General features: G+C 38.6%; 1 protein-coding gene across 8 annotated transcripts in view; it reads left to right on the top strand.

Moving 5' to 3' along the window:
* LOC149302469 (protein DOP1A-like) overlaps positions 1-14,229 on the top strand; it is a 31,452-nt gene extending 17,223 nt beyond the window's left edge. For 3 of the 8 annotated variants that reach the window (XM_089482472.1, XM_089482474.1, XM_089482476.1), the window contains 22 exons: positions 69-221; positions 913-1,013; positions 1,344-1,582; positions 2,013-4,008; positions 4,093-4,204; positions 4,656-4,838; positions 5,306-5,431; positions 6,451-6,585; positions 7,354-7,409; positions 7,956-8,060; positions 8,196-8,262; positions 8,368-8,512; positions 8,627-8,709; positions 9,013-9,122; positions 9,737-9,886; positions 10,378-10,439; positions 10,723-10,875; positions 11,577-11,713; positions 12,355-12,410; positions 12,681-12,845; positions 13,258-13,387; positions 13,924-14,229. In XM_089482472.1, coding sequence (XP_089338598.1) covers positions 69-221; positions 913-1,013; positions 1,344-1,582; positions 2,013-4,008; positions 4,093-4,204; positions 4,656-4,838; positions 5,306-5,431; positions 6,451-6,585; positions 7,354-7,409; positions 7,956-8,060; positions 8,196-8,262; positions 8,368-8,512; positions 8,627-8,709; positions 9,013-9,122; positions 9,737-9,886; positions 10,378-10,439; positions 10,723-10,875; positions 11,577-11,713; positions 12,355-12,410; positions 12,681-12,845; positions 13,258-13,387; positions 13,924-14,229 — 4,770 coding nt within the window. Of the gene's footprint in view, positions 1-68; positions 222-912; positions 1,014-1,343; positions 1,613-2,012; positions 4,009-4,092; positions 4,205-4,655; positions 4,839-5,305; positions 5,432-6,450; positions 6,586-7,353; positions 7,410-7,955; positions 8,061-8,195; positions 8,263-8,367; positions 8,513-8,626; positions 8,710-9,012; positions 9,123-9,736; positions 9,887-10,377; positions 10,440-10,722; positions 10,876-11,576; positions 11,714-12,354; positions 12,411-12,680; positions 12,846-13,257; positions 13,388-13,923 lie in introns of all 8 variants that reach the window. The other 5 variants (XM_089482475.1, XM_089482477.1, XM_089482471.1 and 2 more) reach the window with 4 other exon arrangements.
* Positions 14,230-15,258: the final 1,029 nt, after the last annotated feature.

Raw genomic sequence — 15,258 nt, forward strand, 5'->3', positions numbered from 1 at the left:
CTGAAGTGAAGCTGAAAATATTTTTGTTCCTGATATGTATTTCTTTTCTTGTGTCTGATCGCAAACAGCACGTGGCTGTGACGTTGTGGGAGCAGTTGGGAGACCAGACACCACAACACCATCAGAAGAGCGTCGAGCTTTTCTACCAGCTGCACAACCTGGTTCCTTCCTCCAGCATATGTGAAGATGTAATCAGCCAACAGCTTACACACAAGGACAAGGTCATTGCTGTTTATATTGATAAGTAAACTCACGCCATTCACCTTTCTTTTTTCTGAAGACCTTTAAGAATAGTCTCCAGCTAATAACCACCAAAATCTAGACCCTTATTATGAAGTACATGTCAATACTTCTTAAATATCAGCTTTTCCAGCTCACTCTTATAGGAAATGTTGTGTACAGATTGAAAAGAAATGTATGATTATTGTATTAAGTTATCTCTCCCCTGTTAAAGGTAAAGTTTACTGCCCCTGATAGCCCACTAAAGAAGACCTTATATTAAAGTACCTTGTGGCTAGAAAGCGCTCCAATTGAAATCAGTAGGAGTGCTTTCTATGCATAACTGACTGGTGGTAAGTATATCATGCACAAGGACATGAGGTAGGGCTAAACAAATCTCCAGCATGGCAAATGGGTAGGGGCAGGCAAATGAACACACCACACAAATTTAAAGGGGCCACACAGGTATAATATGCATTAAAGTGCATATGAAGTGTTCCTTTAAGTTAATGGCAGCAGCTTCCTGACAGCCTTTTTAGGGTTGGAGGAGGGAAAAGAAGCTGACCCCTGGGCAGGAAATATACACAATATAATACCTTGACAGAATATGGCACCTCTTGTAATTCCAGTTGTATTTTGTTGGCAAGTATTTAAGATTCCGTTTGATAACTTCAGTGTGTTATGTCCTAACAGAAAATAAGGATGGAGGCTCATGGGAGATTCGCGGTGCTTTGGCACTTAACCAGGGACCTGCACATTAACAAGTCTTCATCCTATGGACGTACTTTTGACAGGTGTGTTGAAATAGTTATTCTTACATGTAAATAATGTTACTGAAGAATATAGCACAAAGACAGTGTTACTGTGCCATTGAAAATATTGTGGAACTTTACACTTTGTGACTTTTTTGTTTTGTATTTTTGCTGAAGTATCTCCTCATTTTAATATAGTAGTTTGTATAATACAAGTGTCCATTGCTGACTTGTTCTGTTACATATAGTGTAATTTCACCTTGACTTAATGCAAATGCATTCTTGTAGTACTTTTGATTTGCTTGTTCAGCTCTTATTGAGGTGTCCCCTGTTGATGTGCTAGTATTTTCACATTTTTGGTTATTTCTGCAGGTCGTTGTTTATCATGCTGGACAGTCTCAATAGTTTAGATGGTGGCACATCATCTGTGGGCCAAGCCTGGTTGAATCAGGTCCTTCAGAGACATGATATTGCAAGAGTTCTTGAGCCTCTAATTCTACTGCTCCTTCACCCCAAAACACAGCGAGTATCTGTGCAGCGTGTGCAAGCTGAGAGACACTGGAGCAAATCTCTACACCGTTCTGAGGACAGAAAGATCTTTCACAGGACAGGTAGTGATGGTATGTATAGTGGCATGTGTGGCTAGTCTGGCTATATATAATTGAAATTCTCATGCTCTTCCATAATTATGTTGCTTGACCTTTTAGTTCTGAGGTGAAGTAAGTTCATGATCTTGACTGTTGTAGCCAAATGGCAAAAAACACTGGTTTAGGAAAAATGTAATTACAACCAAATCTATGCGTTTAGGTTTCTGACCATTTTTGTACCCGTCGCTAATGCAGATGCACTCTTCAACTGTCCAAAGAGGAACAAAGCATGAGATATTGAGATAATGCAAGATTTAAAATGTTACTTACATAAAGACATTCTTTACTGTCTGAAAATCATGGCTCTTAGTTGATTGTTTGTAAAGAACTTTAGGGTTTCCATCTTAAAATAATGTTTTAAAATTCAGTAATGTGTTAATATTGTAATTTAAAGATATTTGTCCTTTGTATTTTAACACAGCATTTTCCAGCATACAAGCAAGCAATGGGCAGACAGCATCTAAGCATGCTGCCATGGATGAGATGGAGAGCTTCAGTCTCACCGTAAACCCTCTAAGTGACCAGCTCTCCCTTCTGAGCACCAGCAGTGAAACCATTCCAATGGTAGCGGCAGACATTGAGCTTCCAGATCAACAAGTAGAAATTCTGCAAAGCTCCGACTCGGGCTGTTCCCAATCTTCAGCAGACAGCCTGAACTATGAAATGGATGCAGAAAGTTTAACAGCTCGAGACAACTGCCAGAACGCAAGAGACGATTCTCCAGATGAAATTGTTCAGCAAGTAATTTCTGAGTTGATATGCAAAGTTCTTCGAGAACTTGGTGAAGATGCCGAGTCCAATTACTCACAGCAGGAAGATGAAGCAAATAAGATACATGTGTTCAACCCCCAAGATAATGATGATGATGATGATGATGATGAAGTTGATCCAATAAATGAGAATGGTCTTTTAGTTAAAGATCCGACAAATTTTTTGCCTGTCTCTGCAGAAGTCGGCATTGAGAGCCTAGCAAATGCAATTTCCAGGAACCTCTCCTCTCCTTCAATAATAAGCCAGCAAAACACTGCAGAGTTTAGCTTGCCCTTAGCAGACACACAACACCGGAAGAGGAGTCACAGCAGTATTCAGTTCAATTTTAAAGGGAGAGTGACTGAAAAGGACTCTTTCACCAAAGATGGAAGCAAACAACCAGGTGCAAAACCCAAAGTAAAAATTTCCAGGAGGAAAGATGAGGAGAAGAAGAAAACACAGAATGAAAAACTAAAGCAGGCCAATGTGTTTTTCAGTGACGGCTTAGATTTGGAGAACTGGTACAGCTGTGGAGAAGGGGAGATTTCAGAGATTGAAAGTGATGTCGGCTCTCCCGGTGTTCGGAAATCTCCACATTTCAACATCCATCCGTTGTACCAGCATGTGCTTCTGTATTTACAGCTTTATGACTCCTCAAGGACTCTGTATGCCTTTTCTGCAATTAAAGCCATATTAAAAACCAGCCCGACGGTGTTTGTAAATGCGATCTCAACCACCAGTGTCAGTAATGCCTACACTCCCCAGCTATCTTTACTTCAGAACCTTTTGGCACGACATCGAATCTCGGTCATGGGAAAAGATTTCTATAGCAGTATACCGCTGGACTCCAACCACAATTTCCGAAGTTCTATGTATATTGAAATACTCATATCTTTGTGTCTGTATTTTATGAGAAGTCACTATCCCACCCATGTTAAAGTGACTCAGCAGGATCTGATGGGCAATCGCAACATGCAGATGACAAGCATTGAAATCCTTACGTTTCTTTTTACAGAGCTGGCGAAGGTCATAGAAAGTTCTGCCAAGGGCTTTGCCAGCTTCATCTCTGACATGTTGTCAAAGTGTAAAGTTCAAAAAGTGGTTCTTCATTGCCTGCTCTCATCCATCTTCAGTGCACAGAAGTGGCACAGTGAACGCATGGCCGAGAAGAACATTATGGCCATAGAAGAAGGTTTTTCAGAGGACAGCCTCATTAATTTTTCCGAGGACGAGTTTGATAATGGTAGCACCTTGCAGTCCCACCTCTTAAAAGTTCTTCAGAGCCTGATTGTCCTGGAGCACCGCGTGTTGACTGTTCCTGAAGACACCGAATCTGGCTTCGATTTTGCCATTACCGACCTCGAGCACATAAACCCACAGCAGCCAATGACATCTCTCCAATATCTACACTCTCAACCAATCACATGCCAAGGAATGTTCCTGTGCGCAGTGATTAGAGCCTTGCACCAACATTACACTTGCAAAATGCATCCTCAGTGGATTGGTCTTATCACATCCACGCTGCCGTACATGGGGAGAATCCTACAGAAAGTAGCCGTTTCGGTGACGCTGCAACTCTGCAGAAATCTGGACAATTTAATTCAGCAGTACAAATATGAAACTGGATTATCAGAGAACAGGCATGTCATTTTCAAATTTGTAACAATTCCCCTTAAAAGCGAATCACCTGATTTCTTCTTTATTCGTGTATTTTTGTGTTTTAGGCCTCTCTGGATGGCATCATTTATTCCGCCTGATATGATTCTTACTCTGTTAGAAGGCATTACAACAATAATTCACTACTGTCTGCTGGATACATCGTCTCAATATCACCAGGTGTAGCTTGAATGTTTAGATCTCACTTGCAGATTTAAGGTTGAGTGTCTCATCTGCAGAATAATGTTTTATCAGTTGATGTTTATACTCCTTCAGTCATTGGGATGCTTTGCTGAGCAACCATCAGTGAAGCTGGGTCCTAAAATATTAAAGAGTCTGACTATTTTTTCTGAAAACCTTTTAGTATTTTGAGAAAGCAACCTGTCCTTTTGTTATAAGTTATAAGCTGCTTTCTCTGTGGACTTACAGTTAAATCTTAGATAATTATCCAGAAGCTATAGCAGAAAACCCTGTCTGCAGTTGGATAGCTTTGTTACGTTTAAGCACATAAGTGTTAATGTTTACATTCACTGTATTTTAGCAAATTTGAAAGTGCCACCAATATTTTTTTGGCTCCTGACAATGACGGGTAACATTTGGTTTTTGACATTTTATTTGCCTTCTCCAACAGCCTATGGTCAACATAGATCAAAAACACTTGCTGGAAGCCCGCAGTGGTATTCTGTCTATCTTACATCTGATAATGTCTTCTGTCACCCTGCTATGGAGCGTCCTTCATCAAGCAGACTCTTCCGAGAAGAACATCGCTGCTGCTGCCGCCTCTATCACCATTATAAACCTTGGCTCAACAAAGGTAGGTTCTTTTTTTTTCCTTTTTGTTTAAGCAACAGTTAGTTATAAACTATATTTCAGACATTAAACAGTGATGTCAAAGTGAATTTGAATATGATTTTACATAACACTACTGGTAAGAAGGAAAAGTCTCAGGAACCACCTAACATTAAGTGATGAAAATGTGAATACTTTCTAAAAAAGCCTACCCAAGTACGGGAAATGTTAGCATGTTAGGTGGAAAACTTTAATTATAATCTTTATTCTGAGTTTATTACGGTATTGAGTTAAATGGGAAGTCACTATAATTAAATGTTGGTGGCGTTACAGTAGGCTCATTTGAAAGTAATTTGAAGGTAATTGTCATGTATACTGCATATGCAGATAGCTGAAAATGAATGAGAAAATATTTTCAGTTGTTCATGAGCATGGGGTTTATTAATTTTCCCTAGAACTGGAACAAAAGATTTGGTTTTGTCTTACCTGTAGAATTTAAGACAGCAGATCCTGGAGCTGTTGGGCCCGATTTCAATGAATCACGGAGTTCATTTCATGGCAGCTATTGCGTTTGTATGGAATGAAAGAAGAAATAAAAAAAACTCTGGTCGCACAAAGGTAATAGTGCCTTTTTTTTTTTTTAGCCGTAGGCTTACTATGGCAATGCGCTTTGAAAATGGACTTTATTATGGACTCACTACACAACAGAAGTTCAGAGGGTCCTACCGCAGGTGTTTGTAAAATATGTTAGTAGCTCCTAGTAACCCTTTTACCGTCACCAAGGGAATTTACTAATCCTTAAGCATAATCCTTTGGATATCACGCGTGGCAAGGGAACAGTGCTGAGCATCTCCTGCTCCACGCTATTTATTGCACATTCAGTTCAGAAATGATCCCTAGTTACATTCCTCTGTGAGAAGTTGGCTTATGACAAGTACAAGATAAGTGTTTAATTTTTTCAGTCTGGTTACACTCAAACTCACAACCAATGTTCAACTTTACCACCATGTCTCTACTGTGTGGTCAGTATGTCACACGTTCAGTGTGATTTTAGACTCAATGAACTCGCCATAAGGTTTTAAGTTAGTTAGAAACATCTCAGCCTGCGCAAGGTAGCCCAGTTTCCAAATGGTTCTAAACTTCTAGCGGTAACAAACACTATTAATGTATGTCTATGTTTAGGGGCTTGTAATGGGAGGATGGCATCAGAGGGTATGAGATTTAGGCAAATTTTAGACGCTGTCATTTTATATTATCATTTTATTAATGGAATGGCTGAAAAACATAGGGTACGTTCTCTCAGAATGATTTTTTATAGTGATAGCCTGCTGTAAAAATGAGCACCGAGCATGTCATGTGAATCTTTTTCACTGTCCAAGAGTTCTGTGATGAAGTCAGATATAGACACGGCCTACTTGCCACCAGGCAGGAAAAATCCCAGGTGAATATTTACTCTTGTCTATAAATATATTTCTACAATAATATATTTTAATTGGAATCACCCTAAAATTACTGACCATATTGTTTTGAGTAAATGAGTCAAATTTTAGATTGAATTCAAGGCAGGCGGCTTTTTTTTTTTTTTTTTATTGGCTGTCCTCTTCACCGGTGACACAGATGCATTTAACTATATTCAGGTTATCCCAGCAGCCAGCGAAGAGCAGCTTTTGCTGGTTGAACTCGTGCGCTCCATTAGTGTCATGAGGACAGAAACCGTCATGCAAACAGTGAAGGAGGTATTAAAGCAGCCGCCGGCCATAGCAAAGGACAAGGTAAGATGAATACTGTTCGTCTTGTTGATGGTGGAATTCTTTCACTAAAGTGGAAGCTGGCAGGAGAGTAATGTTTTCAACTCATTGAACTCGCTATGCATCATAAAGGGCCATCCCTGAAAGTTTATCTGCTATAATGGCTAAGCCGACCCTGTGTAATGTATACTTTCGTAAATGAGATGGCTTCCAACAACTCCTCTCCTGCAAACCCCGTCTTTATTGAATAAACGCTGTTACCTGTTGTGATCATTTCCAGCATATGAGTGTGGAAAAGTACAGCACTTTCACAAAAAGATGAGACTTGCTCGTCCGAGAGTCTCCTGGATGTGAATTTACCAATGGGAAGGCCATTTGAGCCATGTCCATTTTCGGCCAAACTAGTCATGCCGTTTTTGTGTATGTAAATACCACGCTTTACCTTCTTGACGCAAGCGCAGACTTCAGGCATTCACTAATGCCACAATGGCAGCAGGAATATATATATATATATATATATATATATATATTGTTATCCAAGAATGATTAGTCATTGCCATGAAAGGACAGGATGTAAATTTCCACATAAAAATGTAAATTACTGCCATGTGTTGGAATTTCATAAAATGTTCACACAAAAAAAGTTATTATAGTGGAGTTTTTCAGTTTATAAAGTGATATTGTCAACGGCTTCAGCCTGCTTGGCAGCACAAAGTTTTTTATGAGACAAGAACATGAATGTCTTTAATGTAACTACTTAACATCTGTTTTGTGTGTTTTTTCTCTCTCCAGAAGCACCTTTCGCTGGAAGTATGTATGTTACAGTTCTTTTATGCCTATGTACAAAGGTAAGACTAAATGTCAACGGTGTAATACGTTATACACTGACTATTGCCTTGTTGTTAATATTGTAGTCCAGGTCAATGGCAGATGAGGATTAGGGGGCCCACCAATCTTTGTTGAGGTCTCTTCCAAAGGAGACTATAATATTCAAAACTTCCCACATCTCTGCCTTTTTGCTTCAGTAGACAAATATTATCAGAAGCTTAAAATAAATGACTTATGTAATATGTAAACCTAGTTCACCAAAATGTCTATATACCACGGGAATGTGTTGCCAGACTGCTTCGATAGGATTAAAGATGTACACTTTAGTTTACCGTATTGGCAGGTACTTATTTTATCATATGCACTTTGCATGCAGTTACAGTTATACTGAAGAAACAAAGTTATTGTGTATTGTCATGCACTGTTGATGAATTACTGTGCATCATTCTTCCCGTATAAAGGATTCCTAGAAATCATGTGTGTTGTTGAGCCCAGACAGCTAAACTTATTTTGATTAGTTTTCACTTGACTTTCTTGTTTCCACTTTTTCCCCCATAATATTTCAGGGTTCCAGTCTCCAATCTTGTAGACAGCTGGGGATCACTTCTAGTTCTTCTCAAAGATTCAAACCAGCTCAGCCTCCCCGCTCCAGGACAATTCCTAATATTAGGGTAACCCTTTTTTCCATATATTTCTAAATGTTATATGCATGGAATTAGCTATCATGTTTTTTTTTTTTCATCGGTATTGTAAGTGCTGTGATGAGAGGGGCCTAAATGTTATGTTACTCACTGACTTTTTTTTAGTGTTCTCAACGAGTTCATCATGAAAAACCCCAACCTGGAGAACAAGAAGGATCAGCGAGATCTCCAGGTATGGATATGCCACAGTATATCGTGTGACATCACCATTAATAAATCTTGCTGGACATGTAAACTGTTTAGATCTGTATATTCATGATGCTCTGATGCTTTTCAGGATGTCACTCACAAGATAGTGGATGCCATCGGTGTAATAGCGGGTTCCTCCTTGGAGCAGACTACATGGTTACGGAGAAATCTAGAAGTTAAGCCTTCCCCCAAAATAACAGTAGATGGAACTATCTTAGAGTCTGATGTTGAAGGTATTTTATTAGTTTATTAACCATAACATAGAAATGTGTGTAAAATGAAAACCCAATGTCTCATGGCCTTTGTCTACCATAACGTATTAATTTGACTCTCATTGTTATTCACAGACATTATGCTGGCTCCAGCCATGGAAATCTCACACATTACACCTTCGGTTTACAGTGTACATGCACTGACACTGCTTGCTGAGGTATGAGATTTACTCTGTGTGTTTCCTTTATGCATATAATAATACTTTATTTTTAGCTCTGTTTTGCAGAAAGCATTGATGAACTTAAACAGATGAAGTGGTCTGGTTCAATGGCTGTCAGTAATTTAAAAACAGAAATCTGTCTTTATTATTTAGATTTCTGTAATTTTGTGAATGTCCAGTGCCTTGCATAAAATGATGTATTCATTGAATTATTTGGGGGGGAAAAGGCAAATGTAACATTTTTTACATTAGGTAGCTAAAATGTGTAGATTTCTGAGATTTGCCTTAATGTATTACTAGGTTCTTGCCCATTTGCTGGACATGGTATTCTACAGCGACGAAAAGGAACGTGTTATCCCTCTATTGGTAAACATCATGCACTATGTAGTTCCATATCTTCGGAACCACAGGTAATTCTAAACTGACACCGTGGGGGTTACTATATGCATAGAAAGCAACACTGCATCCCATCCAAGCCTCTGTGCTTGTAATGTATGCATAAATATGTCTCAAATGGGTTTTATACATGAGAACAAAAAGAGACACCAATTGCAACTTTTTATACTGCTAAGTGACTGTCCCAGGTACAGATAACACTAGGGCAGAACACCAAGGTTTGTAGTTTATTTAGACTTGTGCGGATGTACCAGACAAATTGGATTGAATGTTTAGTTTTGCTTTTGCTCCATTCTCGCTTCAGACGAAAATCATTGTCATTCACCCGCATTAACTCTCTCATGCTCTTTCACATTCTCGCACACTCTCATTCACTTTCTCATCCATGCTCTCTCACTTTCTCACTCCCTCTCTCTCAAAATGTCTCCCTACCTTTGCCGACCGCTTCCACGTCCCTGCCTTTGTGCCGCGCAACCTGTAAACTCGAATCATGATTAGCAATCAATGTTTTTATAGTGATGAGATACTAAGAATCTGTTCATGTGTGGATGAAATAATTGTTTTCTACAAAGCCATATTGTGACCGTGATCTTGTGTAATATTTTTCCCGCTGTGTTTACTCTTGCAGTGCTCACAATGCTCCCAGCTACCGTGCATGCGTGCAGCTTCTGAGCAGCCTCAGCGGCTACCAGTATACAAGACGCACTTGGAAAAAGGAAGCATTTGACCTCTTTATGGATCCCAACTTCTTTCAGATGGATGGCTCCTGTGTCAGTCAGTAAGGCTCACCTTTTCAGCTTTATCGTGATACACGTACAATACGCTCTTATGTTGTAAAAAGATGCCTTCCACAGGCTCCATACTAAAGGTACATTATCACTGTTCACATATTATTCATACCTGAGGAAGCCATGTGTGCCAGACAGATTCACACGTGTCAGTGGCACATTGAAGATAACTTGGCCCTTTCCTTACCTTATTTTCGTTAATATCCCCAAACCTTACATTCCAGGCTTTCTTTAACAATATTTGTTGTAGTACACTTATGCCAAATCTGTTTTGTAGCATCGGGGGATTTGCATTGCCTACTACCTGTCCTACATGCTTTGAGAATCCTACAATTCATTTAAAGCCAGGGAAAGGTTTTCTACTTGAATATATTTGATGTATAGCTATGGCATGCATGTACTAATTAATATGTCTAGTTAAAGAAGCAGACGAGTACTGTATACTTTCAGAAATTGTTTACACTCTTATTGTTTTATTTAGCTGGAGAGCTATTATGGATCATCTCATGACACATGACAAAACTACTTTCCGTGATTTAATGAGTAAGTCGTTTTCATTTTCTCGTTCTTTTTTCCAGATGAATAAAACACCATGCAAGCCATAGAGCAAAGCATAAAAATGACATTTATATGTGTCTCTGAATACAGTAATGAACGGTTTGTTTGCAGCTAAGCACAGTGTTTTCATTATCGCCTGGATATGTTCTTCATCCAGGAGGAGCAGAATACAAGGCTTTTTTTTTTGGGATACGCTCTAGTTTTGTTTGCTTTATTTTATATAAGTTGATGTCACTTTGTGTTTTAAAACAATACTATTATTTTCCAGCTCGGGTTGCAGTGGCACAGAGCAGTTCACTGGGTTTATTTACTAATCGTGAAGCCGAGCTGGAACAGAGAGCCATGCTTCTCAAGAGACTGGCATTTGCCATCTTCAGCAGCGAGATTGACCAGTATCAGAAGTTTCTCCCAGATATACAAGGTTAATAAACCCATAGATAGTTGAGGAGTTTTATATGTACAGCGAGATGTTTCAGGACCATTCAGTGCAAATAAAGTATGTATCCTTAACCAGTTATGTATATCATGGCCACAGAGGACAATGTAAACCACACTTCATGTCATGTCTATCAGCATAGCAGCCAATAGAGTCTCTGTACTGAAAATAATACCATTTGTAGTTGTGTTATTTTGATTAGCCGCTCATACTTATCGGAGTTCACTTGATGGCCATGACTCGCCTCATGTGTTAAGCGTCGTCCCTTTCAGTAACCTGACCTATTCTGAAAACACCGTATTACCGGCATCACCGACGTTTCTGCACTGATCTTTGCTGCGGTGTTTTTTAAATGCGTTTTCCCTTTATTGTAGTGTTAAGCGTTAGAGCAGTGTGATGAATGTACTTTTATATGTATTTTATTTATCATAGGAAAAAAAATCCTAAAAGCGTTTGCCCTAATATGATTGTATGTTTCTTTCTGAACGATGGGTCAGCTATATAAATTCGGGGTCTAGAGAAAGCTAGTTCCGTCCTGAAAACACCACTATGTAATTGTGCAAGAACATAAACGTGTGTGTATATAATATATATAATATATATTTAGATGTCTACAGAAGCCAACAACAAAGCAGTAGACTGAGCGTGTGATCTTAGTGCTGACTGTACACTCTTTCCTCCTGTAGAGAGGTTGGTGGAGAGCCTGCGATTACCACAGGTGCCTACGTTACATTCCCAAGTGTTCCTGTTTTTTCGGGTGTTGCTTCTACGGATGTCTCCTCAGCACTTGACCTCTCTGTGGCCCACCATGATCACTGAACTGGTTAGTTACTAGCATCATTTATTTTCCGCTCCAGGCACGCTTAACATGCACTGTTGCGCTTAACATTACACGGATGCAATTCACAGACCCAGCTTGTCTGTGTGCCACATTGCTTTGTGGGTATAAGGTTTATTGTGGGATCGCAGATTCCAAGCGGCTTGTTCGGGTGTTATATCTGGACTAGAAATAATGGTTTTAGGTGTGGGGTAATATTCCATGAACATTCAAAGCTATAGAATGTTTGAGCGTTTTCTTATTGTTCATATTGTTTTCTTTTTAGCCCAGACAATACATCACATATTACGTATTATCAGTATCGTTATGGTTCCTGCCATTTCTTACTCATTGCAAGACAGGGGGAATCATTTTGGCATATCTGAGATTATTTAATACTTTTACTACTTATATAAGTAGTCCAATATATTTTATTTATTGTGGGATTCAATTTCTCTAAATAATCAATAAAGTTAGAGATAAGTAGTCAAGATCAAAATACTCTGATAAAAGGTAAGTATTGATAGTAAACCAATAATCTTGTACATAAATCATCTGTATATTTTCCACAAGCTGCAGTACAACATGGTAGTTAAGTGCATTAGGTAGGGACGGACTAATTCAAATTATGTGTTGTATTCTCACAGGTTCAGGTGTTTTTGTTAATGGAGCAAGAGCTTACGGCTGATGAAGATATTACCAGGTAAAATATTTGTATAATGGGTAACACATAACTATAATAAAAATATATATGCCTATAATATTACTCAATATACCACTGATGACTGCAAGTTGTACCCGTTCTTACATTTAATAGCTGTAAGGTATATCACACTGTGATGACACAGTAAGGTGTACTTCACATTTCATCTATCTACTTTAAATTATGGCCTCAGTCTAGACTGTAATGTGTACCCCATCTTTCATATAGAGTTTGTGAACAGATAAAATAATAATCCCCTTTCTGTTTCAGGACATCTGGACCATCGGTTGCCGGTTTGGAGACTACATATAGTGGAGGCAACGGTTTCTCCACGTCGTATAACAGCCAGCGGTGGTTGAATCTCTACCTGTCTGCTTGTAAATTTCTAGACTTGGCTCTAGCTTTGCCCTCTGAGAACCTTCCTCAGTTTCAGATGTAAGAACATAAGTCTCACGGTTGTTTTATTTTGCAACTTTCCTGGGATTAAAGAAAAATATGAATGCTTTGTTTTACTTGATTCCTGCCATTAACGATGAATTGTTCTTTCTATAAAACGCAAGTAGATATATTTGATATATGCACTATAACATACCCTAGATCTTCTTACACGTAATAAAACTGTAATTGATTACGGTTATATACAGTGTGTGTGTGTGTGTGTGTATATATGTATATGTATATATATATATATAAATTGGCAACAACCAGTACCACCTTTTTATGGATATCTACACAATACACTCAATCTACATAATGTAGACTGGTTTCTTGTCCTGTCCCTTGTACAGGTTTTATGTTCCTTATGTATAGCTCAGTAAAACCCATGTTCTACAATTTGATATTTTAGGTACCGCTGGGCATTTATCCCAGAAGCATCTGACGATTCAGGAATAGAGGTTCGAAGGCAAGGCACGCATCAGAGGGAATTTAAACCATATGTGGTGCGACTAGCAAAACTGCTGCGGAAGAGAGCCAAGGTATTTTTTTTTTTTACTTGCACATTATTTCTATTAGTACATCAAGGAGAAATGACTCACACCACTGAATTTATATAAATCCTTAATTTGCCATCCAGCATGCAAAACATCATGTAACTTCTATCTCTTTTTAACTTAAAAGGATGGGATATTCCAGCTAAAAGTGCTTACTAAGGCAAATTATGTTTTTCAAGAAGTAACAGTTTAAAAGCTGTTTTCTCATCCAAAATAAATCAGCTCCGAGCTGCTGCTAGGTATTATTATGTTGTATGTTTTCAGGTTAGCTGAACAGGAATAGTCTATGATTAAGCATCTATTGATGCACCTATGCTTCTTCTTATGATATCCAAACTCAAATGTCCTAATTGTCTGTTTCATCGCCATTTTAATGCTGGACACTAAATGTGTGCTAACAACTAAAGTACTTTAAAACAGTCAGTAAACACAAGTGGATATTGTTATGTTTATTCTGTTGGCATGGCACAGTTTCATTAAGCTTGCACGAATTTAAGACTAAGCTTCTTTTGTTTCAACAGAAAAACCCAGAAGAAGACAACTCAGGAAGAACCCTGGATTGGGAACCGGGACATCTGCTGCTTACAATTTCCACGATTCGCAGCATGGAACAGCTTTTGCCTTTTTTTAATGTTCTTAGCCAGGTCTTCAATAGCAAAGTTACCAGCAGATGCATTGGGGACTCGGGAAGTCCCATACTATATCCAAATTCTTTCCCCAACAAAGACATTAAACTAGAGAACCAGAAAATGTTTTCCAGCAAAGCACGGCAAAAGATTGAAGAAATGCTTGAGAAAGATTTCTTAGAAGGTGTTCTCAAGAGCTGATTGACAGATACATAAAAGGATTATACCACTATTCACTCCTAGTTTTACTGACATACATTCCTGAGTTGTAAATTATTTTGGGTTTTTTGTATGTATTGTAACAAACATAAGCTTCTTACTTAAGGACTGAAAATTTAATTTAAATATTTTTATCTGTAAATAAAGGACTAATCTGGATGTATTATAAAACATGCTAAATGGTGTCCTATTCAAGTGTTCAATACTGCGTTGCTAAAATAGCAATGTACAGATGTCGCGTTCTTCATTTTTATCTAGATCGTTTTCTTGCTGTCCATAGCGGACGTGAGATGTCTTGAATGGTCTAGAACGCCTCTGCCGTTTTGACTGTTTGAATAGAACCTGCACTGTGGATGGGATGCCGCATATCTGTAATTGGGCAATTAGCCAGGTCTAGACACACATTTTATAAGAAAGTAACAGGTCTGAGAAACGATTAGCTACTAAATTATTAAATCAGGGTATTTCAGTTTTAAATCAATAAATCATTTTTTTTAAATCTTTTCCAATAGTAAATCATTCTGCGCACCACTGTCCCATATGCTCCAACACCTTTTCTTAAAGCAAAGTAAATTATTTAGAAGCAGAAAAGGTATGCTTAGTAGTTAAGAGGTCTGATACAAAATACAATTACAGGATTGTCTGTCAAAACGATACTAGTTCTAGATAGGTATCTGTAACGAGCCAAGTATTAAGTTTTTTTTTTTGTTTAGGACTCCAGCCACCATATGCAGCTTAATGTATGCTGCGGCTTAATGGTCCATTTTTCATGGTGTCCCTGTTGCAAATGAAGGGGTGTATTCTGCAGAATCCTCCCATACGCATTACTCCATTCGATGTCCCCCAGCTATTTGCTGTACAAGGATGAGCTCAGAGGAACTCATCCTGATGCTTTTAATATACTTCCTGCCAGTCAGCTCCAGCTCCGAGCGTTCCTGAGGTGCAAGGAGATCCCCATGGACAGAACGTGCTGCCATTTATTTTCATCGGACTGTTTTTTTGACACTGATT

This window comes from Sceloporus occidentalis, unplaced genomic scaffold, assembly GCF_023333645.1.
Source record: "Sceloporus occidentalis isolate IW3139 unplaced genomic scaffold, rSceOcc1.0.p SCAF_19, whole genome shotgun sequence".
Classification (NCBI taxonomy): Eukaryota; Metazoa; Chordata; class Lepidosauria; order Squamata; family Phrynosomatidae; genus Sceloporus; species Sceloporus occidentalis.